The sequence below is a fragment of the Wolffia australiana genome, chromosome 3 (genome assembly GCF_029677425.1).
Source record: "Wolffia australiana isolate 7733 chromosome 3, ASM2967742v1".
In the NCBI taxonomy this organism is placed as follows: domain Eukaryota; kingdom Viridiplantae; phylum Streptophyta; class Magnoliopsida; order Alismatales; family Araceae; genus Wolffia; species Wolffia australiana.
In genome coordinates, this window is record NC_135837.1 from 14794263 (window position 1) to 14810112 (window position 15850).

Consider the following 15850-nt stretch of genomic DNA (forward strand, 5'->3'; position numbering starts at 1 on the left):
ACTACTCGGTATCCTCTAGAGCACGAGGTGTAGCTTGGCACCCCACGGGCTGGAAACTTAACCTGTCGATTGGGTTAAATCGATCCTTATTTAATTAATCTATATGTTGATATAGTTAATTAATAAGGTTGGTCAATAAATGTTATTGGGCCATTTAAGTTATTAACTAGAACGATACATGGGCCTAGAGGGTCACACGCACAAGGTCATAAGGGCATTGGTGGATATATTTTTCTTGGGAGGGTTTTTGAGAAAAACCTTAAGTGAAATATAAAGAGGGAAAGGGGTCTCATTTTAGACACCCATGCAAGTTTCATTTGAGAGCCCCTCCCCTCTCCACTCTCTTCTACACTTCCAAGGAAGAGAGTCTTCATGGTGAGGAGATCTTCAAGGTTCTCAAGAAGAAGTGAAGAAGAAGAGGTGGAGATCCAAGCTCCGAGTGATCGCGTGGATACTTCTAGAGGCCGGACGTGTGAACGGCTTCAGAACGATCTCGGAACAACAAAGTCAAGGGTGGAATGTGTCACCCAAAAGGTACTACAATATTTTGTTTAATAGATCGATTGAGAATCGATCGACCACACTTCTGCATCTATGGAATGTATTTTTCATGGATGAATCAAACCACAGAACCCAACATAATCAAATGTTCAAAACCCTTGCGGATGCTCATCGCCGTCACGTGGAATTCTGCAAAGGAGATCAAGTTATGGTTCGAATGAATCCGGCTCGGTATACATCAGCACACAACAAAAGTCACAAAAGAAGTATGGGGCCGTTCAAGATTATTAAGAAACTGGGTCCTAACGCCTATGTGTTAGACATCCCGGCACACTAGCATATCAGCTCTACATTCAACATCGCCGATCTTACACGTTATCATGGCGAACCCTCGATTCCCCTTAGCCCGACGGATTCAGGGCCCCTTCTGCATCCTGAATGGCCAATCATTGACTCGCTGCCAGACCCCGTAGATGATGCTCCTCCGCCTATCAAAATCCAGACCTCACCCAACAGACCAGGAGTCTATCGAAGTACTAGTACACTGGCAGGGACTGCCTACCTAGGAAGCCTCCTGGATTTCCCTAACAGATGTTTTAACACTTGCTCCACATTTGTGGGATGAGTATTTTGCAGGTACATAGGAGTCGCCGGCTCAACCCGTAGCTATGCCTCGATCGTCAACAACACTCCTGCATCACGCCGAGTCACGCGAGAAGTCCCTGCGTCGCAGTCAACACATTCCGCGCCAAAATGTTCGTCTGCTCCTCCAACACCTGGCCTATCGTCATCCAAATGAAGACCCCATCATCATTATCTCGGACTCATATTCCGACATTCTGAAGCCTCCCTCGATGCCACTGACTGAATATTTGCTTACGGCCACCATAGTTCTGCTCCCACGTTGGACTCCCCGCCAGCACGCGCTAACCATGGAAAGTACCCACCGCATTCTCTTCTGCTTACAGCCCTTGCTTTGCGGAGTACCGGATCCCCCTCAGCAGGTACCCCAAAATTGCTTTAAGGATACACCTTTTTGGGAAAAACATGCCTTTTCGCAGGAGATGATTGTCCAAGTACGAGCTATAGTCGCCCAACCCTTTTGCGACGCCCACGTCATCACGGGTTCGCACCAAACACCATCCCTCTTGGCGGATCACAGTGGCAACAGATGCTAGTCGAATAACAACCGTGACATGTTCAGAACACAGCTGCGCTGAAGCCACTCTGTGCTTCAACGGAGTTGAATCTTCTGAACCCTGTGGGAGTTGACGTAGTGCATGTGACGCATAGGTCGCATACGGCGAGAGTTATGACTCTCCGTGGGGGCCATACCCGTTGGTAAACCCCATGCTTAGTAGGTTAAAATATTTATGACTCATGTTCTTTAAATGTCTCCTGTAATGGAGATGAACACAGTTTTTTTGGGTTGTTGAATGAGTGTGTTTCTTCCTTCTAGCGTTCTTCTCCTCTTTCTCTAGCGTTCTTCTCCTCTTTCTCTAGCGTTCTTCTAGCGTCTCTGTCTCTTGTTCAATATTCACGATTGCTGTGCCGACAGGCTGCCAAGGACTGATCTAAGCAACAAAGGAGCCGTGGGTTTTCTCGGAGAAGCTCCTCTCCTTGTGAGTTATCGCCCTCCAAGTGACATTCAGCTCAAGGTAATCTATTAATTCTTGTCGATTTCATTGTGTGTTCACATAAGAGAGGGAGAGGGAGAGAGGGAGAGAGCGATAGTGAGAAAGTGAGAGGGAGAGAGGGAGAGAGGGAGAGAGGGAGAGAGCGATAGTGAGAAAGTGAGAAAGTGAGAGGGAGAGAGGGAGAGAGGGAGAGAGCGATAGTGAGAAAGTGAGAGGGAGAGAGGGAGCGAGAGAGAGAGAGAGGGAAAGGAGAGAGGGAGAAGCAAAGGGAGAGAGAGAAGGGAAAGTGGGAGAGAGAAGGACGTATATTTACCAATTTGATTGAAGAAAACAGATGATGTTCATCCTGGCCTCTGATTGGCTGTACCTTCCTTCGCCGGTGAAAGAGAAGGAAGGTAATCGTTTTCATTCATGGGTTTCCCATCAGAAATGCTCTTTTACAAAAAATGGTTACGATGTTCATCCTGGAACGCACGTTCATCAGAAAACGGGGTTCAACTGCAGGGACTCCAATGTTCTCCAGCGTTGTTCTCCAACATCATCCACGTCGGCAGCATTGTCCTCGAAGCCCCCTGGATTTCCTCTCCGGCAATGCCTGCATGTTTCATTTCCTCTCTTTCTCCCCTATTTCTCTCTCTCTCTCGATCTATATCTCTCTGGTTCGCTCTCTCTTCACCTATATAACTCTATCTCTATCTATATCTCTCTCTATCTCTCTCAATTGTATAGATCTCACTCAGTCTCTCTCAAATCGTATCTATCTCCCTCTTTCTGTATCTGTCTCGCTCATCTCTCCATCTCTATCTCATTCTATCTACATCTATCTCGCTCATCTCTCCATCTCTATCTCTATCTATCTCTCTCTATCTCACTCTATCTCTCTCTATCTCTATCTATCTCTATCTATCTATCTATCTATTTCCCTCTCTCTCTCCATCTCTATCTTTCTATCTTGCTCTACTCTCTATCTCGCTCTATCTCTCTCTATCTATCTCGCTCTATCTCTCTCTCTATCTATCTCGCTCTATCTCGCTCTATCTCTATCTATCTCTCTCTATCTCTCCCTATCTCTCTCTATCTACATCTATGGTCGCATGGACGCCAACACATCGACACCAGACGCGCCACCACCGTCAACCAAAGTCAACGTCTCTGCTACGGACACACCACCACAGTCAATCGAAGTCAACGCCTCCGCCATGGTCACGCCACAACCACCATCGGACAACTTCAACATACCGGCGTTACGCACGTCTCCACGCACGCACACTCCTTCACGCATCATGACACGTCACCAGCGGCAGATCCACAACTGCCCCCTGGCATGAATGAAGCACGTCTTGCGTCTTTAATTTCTCGTATTTAATTTCTCGTCTTTAAGTTGTATTTTCTCTTTCCTCCAAGGCCTATAAGTATAGGCCATTATTTCAAGAAACAGTTAGGCAGTCATTATTCAGGAATTGAGTTTGTTTAACTCTTCTTGGAGGACTGCCCTGCCTCCCCTATCCCATCTCTGCTCCGACTGCCGTCGTCGCCACCGCCGCCGCCGCCGTCGCCGCCGCCGCCGCCATTGTCGTCGTCGCCGGCCACCATCCCTATCGTCTCTTCCCTCCCTTCATTCTCTCCCTCACTCTCGCTCCCTCTCTCTGTCGATCTCTCTCTCTCTCTCTATCGCCCTCCCTGGGTTACCCTAGGGCAGCCTGAAACTGCCGCCCCAAGCCACCCCCAGGCTGCCGCCCAAGGCAGCCCAAGGCCGCCGCCCCAGGCTGTCGCCCAAGGCAGCCCAAGGCCGCCGCCCTAGGCCATCCCAGGCTGCCGCCCAAGGCAGCCTAAGGCCGCCGCCCTAGGCCCCCTCCAGGCTACCGCCCAAGGCAGCCCCAGGCTGCCGCCCAAGGCAGCCCCAAGCTGCCGCCCAAGGCAGCCGCCCCAGGCTGCCGCCCAAGGCAGCCCTAGGCCGCTGCCCCAGGCCGCCCCAGGCTCTCGCCCAAGGCCGCCGCCCTAGGCTGCCCTAGGATGCCGACCAAGGCAGCCCTAGGCTGTCACCCAAGACAGCCCAAGGCCGCCACCTAGGCCACCCCAGGCTGCCAACCAGCGCTGCGCACGGTTGTGCCACCGACGCCGGTCGTCGTCGACGCCGTCCAAAGCTTCAAACCGCGCGCTCTCCGCGCGCTCCGAGTGCGCTGCACGCCCTCCGCGCTCTCCGCGCGCGCTCAACGCCCACACGTGCTGCTCCGTGCGCTCCATGCGCTCTGCGCACCCTGCGCGCGCTTGGCGCGCGCGAGTATTCGCCTACGCCTGAATCTGTGACAATGACATCAACTCACTACCAGGGCCGTTCAATGCCCGGAACGCCCAGAATCTTTCTTGTCTAGTGGGCCACTCAACGCCCGGATTCGCCGAGCTTTGCCACGCTCAGAATTCCCCGCAGCCTCTTCACGTACCACGGTGCCGAGGTACACCTGAAATCTTTGGTATCGTCGTGTTCTTCATCCAGTATTCCGAGAGAAGTCTCCACCGCCGTCAGATTTGATTTGATTTGAATTTTCCTACAATCCTCTTCGAGAGTTTCTTTCGTGACGTGAAATCGTGTATTGAATTTGGTGCTTCGGCATCATCACGGTGGGTGAAGACAGTACTCCCGCCCTCGACGAGGATCGGAGCTGCACCACCAGTATTTCATTGGTTTTAAACTCTGAATTCGATCGTGTGGATTTCTGTGGTCTGTTTTATCCAACCCATCCAAACATGTCCCGCATTTCCTCCGTCCTATCCAATCCATCCCTACAGTCGCCCTTCCCTCTAGCTGTCCTACATCTATCTATCTATCTATCTATCTATCTCTCTCTCTCTCTATCTCTATCTATCTATTTCGCTCTATCTCCTTATCTCTCTTTCTCTCTCTCTCTCTCTCTCTCTCTCTCTCTTTTTGTTTATGTGTTTTTCTGTCACTCTCTGTCCCCAGGTTTCTACTTCCTATCTCTTTCTCTTTCAGCTTCTGTCGAAACTCTTTTTTCTCTCTCCTACAAATGGACGGAATCATTCAGGTCTACGTACAGGCTTCTTTCTATCTCTTCATCTCTATTTGTACGAAACCCCAAAATTCTCTCCTGAAAGTTGAAAACCTCAGGCCTACGTGCAGTCTTCTTTCTCTCTCTCTCCAACTCTCTCACTCCCTCTCTTACCATATCTCTCTCACTCACTCTTACTCTCTCTCTCTCTCACTCTCACTCTCTCACTATCACTCACTCTCTCTCTCTTACTCTCTTTCTTTCTCTCTCTCACACACTCTCCCTTACTCTCCCACACTCTCTCCTACTCTCTCCCACTCTCTCTTACTTTTCTCTCACTCTCTCTCTTACACTCTCTCACTCTCTCCCTCTTTCTCTCTCACACACACTTTTTCTCTTTTTCTCTCTCACTCTCTTACTCTCGCTCACACTCTCTCTCTTACTTTCTCTCTCTTTCTCTCTCTCACTTTTTCTCTTTTCTCTCTCACTCTCTTACTCTCGCTCACACTCTCTCTCTTACTCTCTTCCTCTTACTCTCTCTGTCTCACTCTCTCTCTCTTACTCTATTTCTCCTCTTATTCTCTCTCTCTCTCACTCTCTTCTCTTATTAAACTCTTTCTCACTATCTCTCTTAGTTGCTTACTCTCTCTTTCTCTTACTGTCTCTCTCTCTCTCCCTCCCCTTCAATTTCTATCTCTTTCTCTTTGTACCACTATCGAAACCCTTATTTTTCTCACTCCTACTGTTTGAAGAATCTCTTGATTTAATTCATGGGTCGATTAATCACGCCATCTCTACAATAGTGAATAATTTATTTAGTTCTCAGTTATTAAACTATCTCTTGATCTAATTCATGGGTTGAATTCTTACCTGTAAAATATCGTTCTAAAATGATTGTTTATGCATAGATTCCGATGGGATGTTTTTAGGCGTCCTTTCATCCTTGCCTGTTCCCAAACTTAAATCGATTGCTATTGTCCTTATAAATTCTTATACTCTATTTCAAATTATTCTTCTTAATGTAGCAGCCGGATAATTCTCTTGGTGGATCTGAATTACGGAATTTCATTGGCGGCGACGAAGGAGAGAAGCTTCAATGCAAAGAATGAATGGGCGAAATTGTGGCATAGGGACCAAGTGAGGTCTGCTCCGCCACCCGTCATCTATGCTACCGCTGACATGTTATCCAATCAAAGTAGCCTTCTTTTTTTCCTTCTCATTCATCTGTCTACAAGCTTTAGATCTGTGTGGTTCATCTGAGTGGCCGAAGATGGGATTTTTTAATTCTCCCAGAATGAGTATGGGCCTGCTTTCTATCTCTTCTCTCTCCACCCAAAGAGAGCATTGCGAGTGGGCCCTACTAGCCTATACTACTATAATATATCCTACTATAATAGGGTAGTTTAAATAATACATTCTACTAGAAAAAATTATAGTACATTATTTCATCTACACTACTATAATAGGAATACATGTGCGCTTCTGGCCTCTGACTGGCTGACAAAATAGTGAGAGAGAAGAGGGAGAGTGTGAGAGAAGAGAGAAAGAGATAAGCGGTTACAAAAAAACAGTTGCAGCAGGGGAGAAAATTTATCCGTCCCTTCGTCGTTCCCTCTTGTTATCTCTCCCTCTTTTTCTCGCCTTCTCTTTCTCTCGCTCTCTCTCCCCCTCCATCTCTTTTTCTCTCACTCTCTCTCTCGTGCTCTGTCTCTATCTGTGTCTCTCTCTCTCATGCTCTTGCTCTCTCTCTCTGTCCCTCTTGCTCTGTCTCTCCCTCTCGCGCTCTCACTCTCCCTTCGTCGCTCCCTCTCTATCTCTCTCTCTCCCTTCGTCTCTCCCTCTTTTACTCTCCTTCTCTTTCTCTCGCTCTCCCTCCCCTCTGTCTCTTTCTCTCTCACTCTCTCTTTCTCGCTCTGTCTCTATCTGTCTCTTTCTTTCTCTTGCTGTTCCTCTCCCTCACTCTCTCTCTCTCCCCCTCGCACTCTCTCTCTTCCTTCATCGTTCCCCCTTTCTATCTCGCTCTCTCCCTTCGACTCTCCCTCTTTTTTTCTCCTTCTCTCTCTCTCTCTCTCTCTTTCTCTCTCACTCTCTGTCTCTATCTGTCTCTCTCTTGCTGTTGCTCATGCTCTCTCTTTCTCTCTGTCCCTCTCGCGCTCTCTCTCTCTTCGCCTCTCTCTCTTTCTATCTCTCTCTCCCTTCGTCTCTCCCTCTTTTTCTCTCCTTCTCTCTCTCGCTCTCTCTCCCCCTCTTTCTGTCTCTCTCTCTCTCTCTCTTGCACTATCGCTCTCTCCCCCCCTCTCCCTCTTTCTGTCTCACTCGCTCACTTGCGCTATCGCTCTCTCCCCCCCTCTCCTTCTTTCTGTCTCACTCTCTCTCTTTCGCTATCGCTCTCTCTCTCCCTCTCCCTCTCGCTTTCTCTCTCCCTCTCTGGCTCTTTCTCTCTCTCCCCCTCTCTCCCTCTCTCCCTCTTTATCTCTCTCCTCTTGCTCTCTCTCTCCCCCTCTCGCGCTCTCCCTCTCCCTTTGTCTCGAGAGAGAGAGAGAGAGAGGGAGAGGGAGAGAGGGAGAGAGGGATAGAGTGAGAGGGAGAGGGAGAGAGCGATAGTGAGAAAGCGAGAGGGAGAGAGAGAGGTAGAGGGAGAAGGAGAGAGGGAGAGAGCGATAGTGAGAAAGCGAGAGGGAGAAAGGGAGAGGGAGAAAGGGAGAGGGAGAGAGAGAGAGAGAGCGATAGTGAGAAACCGAGAGGGAGAAGGGGAGAGGGAGAGAGAGGGAGAGAGCGATAGTGAGAAAGCGAGAGGGAGAGAGGGAGCAAGAGAGAGAGAGGGAGAGAGGGAGAGGGAAAGTGGGAGAGAGAGGGACGTATATTTACCAATTTGATTGAAGAAAACAGACGTATGATGTTCATCCTCACATCTGATTGGCTGTACCTTCCTTCAACGGTGAAAGAGAAGGAAGGTTATCGTTTTCGTTCATGGGTTTCCCATCAGAAATGCTCTTTTACAGAAAACGGTTACAGAAATGGAGGGCAGCGGGGTCAACTGGAGCGCACGTTCATCAGAAAACGGGGTTCAACTGCAGTGACTCCGATGTTCTCCAGCATCATCCATGCCGTCGGCAACGTCCTCGAAGTCCCCCTGGATTTCCTCTCCGGCAACGCCTGCAGGTTTCATTTCCCTCTTCCTCCCCTGTTCTCTCTCTCTCGATCTCGATCTCTATCTCTCTCTCCATCTCTCTGGTTCGCTCTCTCTTCACCTATGTCCCTCAATCTCTATCTATCTCTCTCTCTCTCTCTATCTCTCTCTATTGTATAGATCTCGCTCAATCTCTCTCAAATCGTATCTATCTCCCTCTTTTTGTATCTGTCTCGCTCTATCTCGCTCTATCTGTATCTTTCTCGCTCTATCTTTCTCTATCTCTCTCTCTATCTCCCTCTATATCGCTTTACCTATCTCTATCTCTATTTATCTCTCTATCTATCTATCTATGTATCTATCCATCTGTCTATCTCGCTCCATCTATCTCTTTATCTCTATCTATCTCTCGCTCTGTCTCTCTCTATCTCTATCTCGATCTATCTATCTCGCTCTATTTCTCTCTACCTCTATCAATCTATCTCGCTCTATTTCCATCTATCTCTCTCTCTATCTCTATCTATCTACCTCGCTCTATCTCCCTACCTCTCTTTTTTTGTCTCTCTCTCTCTCTCTCTCTCTTTGTTTATGTTTTTTTTTTCTCTCGCTCTTTCTGTCCCTAGGTTTCTACTTCAATTTCTATCTCTTTCTCTCTCTGCTTCTCTCGAAACCCGTTTTTCTCTCTCCTGCAAATTGATGAAAACGTTCAGGTCTACGTACAGGCTTCTCTCACTATCTCTCTCTATTGGTATCAGTCTCACTCAGTCTCTCTCAAATCGTATCTATCTCTCTCTCTCTCTGTATCTGTCTCGCTCTATCTGTAACTATTTTGCTCTATCTCTCCATCTTTATCTATCTCTATCTATCTCTCTCTATCTCACTCCATATCTCTCTATCTCTCTCTATCTCTATCTATCTATCTATTTTGCTCTATCTCTCTCTATTTCTATCTATGTATCTCGCTCTATCTCTCTCAACCTCTATCTATCTATCTCGCTTTATCTCGCTTTATCTCGCTTTATCCCTCTTTATCTCTCTCTATCTCTATCTCTATCTCTATCTCTATCTATCTACCTCGCACTATCTCCCTCTCTCTTTTTCTCTCTCTGTCTATCTTTGTTTATGTGTTTTTTCTCTCACTCTCTATCCCCAGGTTTCTAATTCAATTCCTATCTCTTTCTCTCTCTGCTTCTCTTGAAACATTTTTTCTCTCTCCTACAAATTGACGGAATAATTCAGGTCTACGTACAGGCTTCTTTCTATCTCTTTCTCTTTATTTGTACGAAACCGACCAATATTCTCTCCTCTATCTCTCTCTCTCACTCACTCTCACTCTCTCTCTCACACACTCTCACTCTCTCTCTCTCACTATCATTCTCTCTCTCTCTCTCTATTACTCTCTCTTTATTAGTCTCTCTCTCTCTCACTCTCTCTTACTCTCTCTCACTCTCTCCTACTCTCTCTTACTCTCTCTCACTCTCTCCTACTCTCTCTAGCTATCTCACTCTTACGCTCTCTCATACTCTCTCTTTCTCTCTCACTCTCTCTTACTCTCTGTCACTCTCTCACTCTCTCTTTTTATCTCTCACTCTCTTTTGCTCACAGTCTCTCTCTTACTCTCTCCCTCTTACTCTCTCTGTCACTTTCTCCCTCTTTCTCTCTCTCTCTCACGTTTTCTCTTTTTCTCTCTCACTCTCTTTCGCTCACACACTCTCTCTTACCCTCTCCCTCTTACTCTCTCTCTCTCTCACGCTCTCTCTTACTCTATTCCTCCTCTTAGTCTCTCTCTCTCTCTCTCTCTCTCTCTCTCTCTTTCTTCTCTTACTAATCTCTTTTCACTATCTCTCTTAGTATCTTACTCTCTCTTTCTCTTACTGTCTTTCACTCTCTATCTCTCTCTCTCTCTCTTTCAAATTCTATCTCTTTCTCTCTGTAACACTATCGAAACCTTTATTTTTCTCACTTCTACTGTTTGACGAATCCCTTCAGACCTAGATTTGCAATCAATATCCTGGGTTTCCATATCCAAACGAGCAATGCACCTTCACTTTTTTTGATTTCTGAGGGTTCTAGGGACGGATGTCTGCATTGTTGATTCATGAATCAACAATTCGTTTTAGAACGATATTCTAGATTTTTTTGTTGTTTGTATGGGAAATAAATTCCGCTTTCATCGTTATTATCGATATCTGCGATCAAGATTGTTTTTTCCCCTCACTAAGTATCCGATCAATTAGGATTTTTTTTCAAGTTGTTTTTCAAATCGAGTAAACTATCTCTCTCACAGTCTCTGATGAAATTCGTAGATCGATTGGTCACGCTATATGTCCAATAATCATATTTTTCTTAGATTTTCAAATATATTAAACAATTTCTCAATCTAATTCATGGGTACATTAGGCACACCATCTGTCCAATTATGAATTTATTTAGTTTTCAAGTAGATTAAACTATCCCTTGATCGAATTCATGGGTCGATTAATCACACCATCTGTACAACAGTCAATAATTTATTTAGTTCTAAAATATGAAACTATCTCTTGATCTAATTCATGGGTTGATTACTCACACCTGTTAAATATCATTCTAAAATGATTGTTTATGCACATATTTCTGCATTGTTGGTGTTGCACGTAGCCGATGGGATGGTTTTTAGGCGCCCTTTCATCCTTGCCTTGCTACCAAACTTAAATCGATTGCTATTGTCCTTATAAATTCTTATACTCTACTTAATTATACTCTACTTTATTTCAAATTATTCTTCTTAATGTAGCAGCCAGATAATTCTTTTGGCGGATCTGAATTACGGAATTTCGTTGGCGGCAACGGAGGAGAGAAGCTTCGAAGCAAAGAATGAATGGGCAAAATTGTCACATAGGGACCAAGAGAGGTCTGCTCCGCCACCCGTCATCTATGCTATCCCCGGCATGTTATCCAAACGAAGTAGCCTTATTTTTTTTCCTTCTCATTCATCTGTCTACAAGCTTGATGGAGGACAATACCATCAAACGTGCCCCGACTCGCCATCAACCGTGTCGAGCAGCCCGCCCCGATGAGAAAGACCCGGACTTCCACTACCAGGTTTGAAGAAAAAAAAAGAGAACCACGTCCGTGTCGTGATGTTTTCCCACGTTCGTGCTGTTTTATCATCGTATGGGGTTCAGTCCCGCGTGGCATAGGGGATGTCACCGTGACCGAAAAACGCTGCCGCCTCTCTCAAGATATCTACTCAAGATTCTTCTTTTTAACTCTTCTTTAATATATAACACAAATAAACATGTATTTGAGTAAAATTTAGTGCTTTGTGGTATTTAGAGTTAAATTAGAAAATAACCCTTTTTCATTAATAATTATATGATAACATGCATTTATTTCATTAATTTTCACTATAAATCATCATTAAATATCATTCATTTTGCATTTTATCAGTGATGCTCCCAAACCCTAATCCCACTTTGCCATGCCATATGTTTTTCCAAGTCTCAGCATGTTGCAAGTGACACCAAGATGAGGAGAGAATGTATGAAACTCACCTTTTGATGAAGACAACAAGCTTAAAATGGACCTCTGATGAACTTGAATTTGGGTGTTTATTTAGATCGTTGTTGTGATTCGAGTGTCAAGCAATAGGTAATGAAAGAGAGATGAAAGAGAAATAACTATGATTATAAGAATTTGGTTTTAGGTGAGAAATGGAGAATTATGGAAGATTAGATGATGACAGAGGATATAGAGACAGTTTTAATATATATTTAGTTATATGTGGAGTTATGTTTAGGGTTTTTGTTGAGAGATTAAAGATAGGAACAAGAAATGAAAGAGAGATGAAATAGAAATGATTTTTTATGTGTTTTTGAGTTGAAATGATGAAATCAAACTAACTAAAACTCAAACAACAACTAGAGTATGAAATGGAATAAGAAACAAGGTTGGAATAACTCAAATCGTCGCACAAATCCTGTTTTCTTGCGCCAATCCTAGGCCGGGCGATGCTAGACTTGCTACGGTCGCTTCCTTGCTTGAGCTTGCTTCCAAAATCACACCCAAGCATGAAACAATGGTGGGAATGGGCTCTTGCACCTCTCTTATCCCTTCTGGTAGCCTGGTGCTGAGAAGAGAGCAAAGCACGAAGAGAGAGAAAATATAGGCATTTATAGGGGCTACTTAGGGTTAAGAGGGGTATTTTGGTAATTATATATTTCATAAAATATTTTCTAATTCAAATTTAAGATCCAACTGTACCAAATGATTTATAATGTTTTAAGGAAACTCCCATCAAACTTTTATTTAATTCCGACTTGTAGATTAAAAGATATTAAGTTTTTACTTTGGATTAATATTAGCCGTTCGATCGGTAGATATCCCAGGTGATTGGACACGTGTCGCCCTCTGATTGGGCGCGACGATCACCCTCTGATCGCCCCTTTTTAGAAGTAGATTGCCGGCTTTAATGTGGACCGTCCGATCGCGTTGATCGCGATCGGAGGGTCCATACTCATTATATTCAAAGTTTACTAAGTTTGAACTATGAGGAGAGACCGCATTTATCCTGGCCGTCCGATCGCGATCATTGCGATAGGATGGCCTGACGATCTGACGTGCATCAGGTGTCAGATAGAGAGAGAGAAGAGAGAGGAGAGAGAAGAGAGAGGAAATCGAGGAGAGAGAGAAGAGAGAAGAGAAAGGAGAGAGAGAAGGTCCTCTCGTCTGACGCATGTCAGACAAGAGGAGAGAGAAAAGGTGGGCGGCCCTCACAATCTCTTACTTGCACCACACATGTGCCACATGGGCGCCAAGTGTTCCCTGCGCGTGCGCCATATGTGCGTTTACTTGGCAGTATTTTTCTATTGGCCATTTTCATTATATTAATTAAATTACACATAACCCATAAAGTTATATATATTTGAGAAATACCCCATTTTCATTAAAATTGCAGGAAAATTATCGAAAACCCCCTCGTTATTAGTATTTCCATATCTCTCTCATTTTAGATCATTTTAACCCCCAAATTTCTTCCATTGGATAACGAATTTCATCCTCTATCTGTCTAAACCCTCAAATACCAAATCTAATGCATATAATTAGGGTTTAACACAATAAGAACTCAACCCTAAATTTAGGGTAGACTCCGTCCTTGGATAAACGAGAGGGATTTGACTGGTTGACTTCTTAAATGTTTGGATCATCCTAACAGAGTTGGATGATACTTTAAAGATTTAATAACCTGAATGGTTATGCTCCAAAGTCAACGACGTGTCCGGTCCTCTCTCGGCGCCATTGTCGCATCTATACTGCGGTCAATTCCTAACCCGTGCATCCAAATTCTCATTGAAAGTGTGAGAATAAACCATTTGACTTCAGAGAAGTCAAATGGGGTTAGTTTGTCACAATAAACACACAAATATGCATAAATGATGCATCTAGGGATTGAAAGACTTAATTCACATAAATGCGGTATTTCATGTTAAGATAGGCATAAATGCATATTCTAATGAAAAATTATGATCTGAGAATAGCATTTTAATGCATGTATGTGACGACAAATTCATGCTTACCAACCTCCAAGGTCTTGTTTCACAGGGATTGATCTAGGGCAAGGAGACAAATGAAGTACTAATTTTTGGTCCTATAAACCCCTATTTACAGTGGCAACGGGTCACAAAGAAGATTGTGGAGATAGGAAACTACCAAAAAAATTCAGCCAGAAACTTTCACGGGGAAGGGAGTTATGGCACATGTAAAGTGCCTCAATTTATTTTTTGTTAGGAATTTTCCTGAAATTTTTGAAAATTTTTAAGCCATTTGATCAACTTTGATTATTTCATTAGCCTTCCGATCTTCGATTCATCAACTATGAGTCAATATTGAGCCATTGTATTCACTTCATCAAGTGCGGTTGACGATCGACTGTCATAGTGCCTTCAATCTGATTACCACATGCCACCTTCCTTCCTGCAGAAAATTGCATAATAGATAAGAAGTTACCTCGATTGGGATCTGAGAGCTCGTGTGATGCCACATCTCTCTCAACCAAGAATTCACATTTTGTCCCACATGGACTAAACGCGCACATATTCTTCCTATAAAAGTGGAGCACAAATGGACTATTGAAAAATGGGCTTATGTACCCCCTACATCCCTATTCATGTACGCGCAAACACACATGCACGCGTATGGGTCCACATGCATGCACACGTCTGCACCTTCCACTCCTCCACGACACACCATGTAAGTGCATTTGCCTAGTAGGCTTACCACATCAGCACTATGGATTATGTGCCCTTTTTTGCATTTTAACCTGAAAAATACTTAGAAAATATCAAATAAAATCAGAAAATTATATGAACTTCAAAATTAAACATCTTCGAATCTACAACTCTTTTTTGGACAAAAATTTCACAAAATAATTCTTTTTAAATCCAATATCCCCCTAAGTCATACTAACCCACAAAATATACTAAATTAATGTAAAAATAAGTATTTAGAATTATCTATGTTGGGTGATAATTAAATAAGAACCATGATAACATGTGCATAGGTGATTGAATTGTGCTTTAAAATGCATGATTAAGCATGAGCTAACATGCCTAAATACTTTGGCAAAAAATTTCATTAGTTGATCCTATGAGTCAAGCATGAGCTAACATGTGCATAAGCATGAGCTAGCTGTGCTTTAAAATGCATGATTAAGCATGAGCTAACATACTTTGGCAAAACGTTTCATTAGTTGATCCTATGAGTCAACAATTGACCATCTAAATCATTAGTCACACCATCTATTGTTCATGAGAGTGTAACTCTGATAAGACAATTTTAGATAGAGTAATCTAGTCATTACAAAATCATACTTATGCAATAAAATTTGTAAGAACTCCTTTGAAATCACTATCTTAAACAAATTTAGTGATGAGAAAGGGTGTCAGTCCACAGGGAGGATAGCTCAATAGAGATAATTAGGGTTTTTAGAATAAATATAGATATAAGAAAAGATGAGAGGTGAGAGATGGAAGAGAGATCAAATTTAGGGTTTTAGAAAAGACACACACTCCCCTAATTCTTCTTTCGAAGATTAGGGTTATGTGTTAAACACTAACTAGAGTTAAGAAAAGAGATAAGTGATAGAGAAACACTAACCTAATGCTAACTATTTACACTAGATATATCAAAAACTCATACCTTCCTTTAAAGCCTTCTTGTAACGACACCCTTTCCCGCGCGCACCCATATATTTCGCCCGGGCTTTGGCGTGCCTTAATCAGACACGAGAATAGGATAGAAGAGAGGTAGAGGGAACTTTCTCAAGAAGGAAATTTTTTTATGTGAAACACAAGGCACTTGTTTCACTATGACTAGCCAATGCTAGGATTTTACACTTGGTGATGGAAATATATGTGGTCGGCAAGCCAATCACACATTCCACATCTCGTTCCATATTCATTAATAGAACATATTCATTATAGTGCACGTGTGATGCGTATAATGAAGTCCATGAATACATGATCGGACTTAGTGAATTATGATGAGATCGTAATACGGAGATCACTAGTCTTTAAGCATGTGTTCTAAACATTCCT

The 15850-nt window shown here is 43.8% G+C and overlaps 1 protein-coding gene across 2 annotated transcripts; it reads left to right on the forward strand.

Annotated features, from left to right (window-relative positions):
* The first annotated feature begins 7631 nt into the window (after window positions 1–7631).
* On the forward strand, window positions 7632–11569 carry LOC144700409 (uncharacterized). Of its 2 annotated transcripts, none has more exons than XM_078571831.1 (3): window positions 7632–8308; window positions 11053–11166; window positions 11261–11569. In XM_078571831.1, the coding sequence occupies exons 1-3, from the start codon at window positions 8040–8042 to the stop codon at window positions 11361–11363; spliced, it is 486 nt and encodes a 161-aa protein (XP_078427957.1). In that variant the 5' UTR covers window positions 7632–8039; the 3' UTR covers window positions 11364–11569. The 2 variants fall into 2 exon arrangements, with proteins under 2 accessions (XP_078427957.1, XP_078427956.1); XM_078571830.1 differs by having other exon boundaries at window positions 7635–8308; window positions 11050–11166.
* The last annotated feature ends 4281 nt before the right edge of the window (window positions 11570–15850 follow it).

Excerpts from the sequence above, each read along its gene's own strand:
- LOC144700409 (XM_078571830.1), top strand. The coding sequence starts at position 8,040 with ATGATGTTCATCCTCACATCTGATTGGCTGTACCTTCCTTCAACGGTG. Across the intron at positions 8,309-11,049 it reads CTCTCCGGCAACGCCTGCAG|CAGCCAGATAATTCTTTTGG; the intron begins GTTTCATTTCCC and ends TTCTTAATGTAG. Across the intron at positions 11,167-11,260 it reads TCACATAGGGACCAAGAGAG|CTTGATGGAGGACAATACCA; the intron begins GTCTGCTCCGCC and ends TCTGTCTACAAG.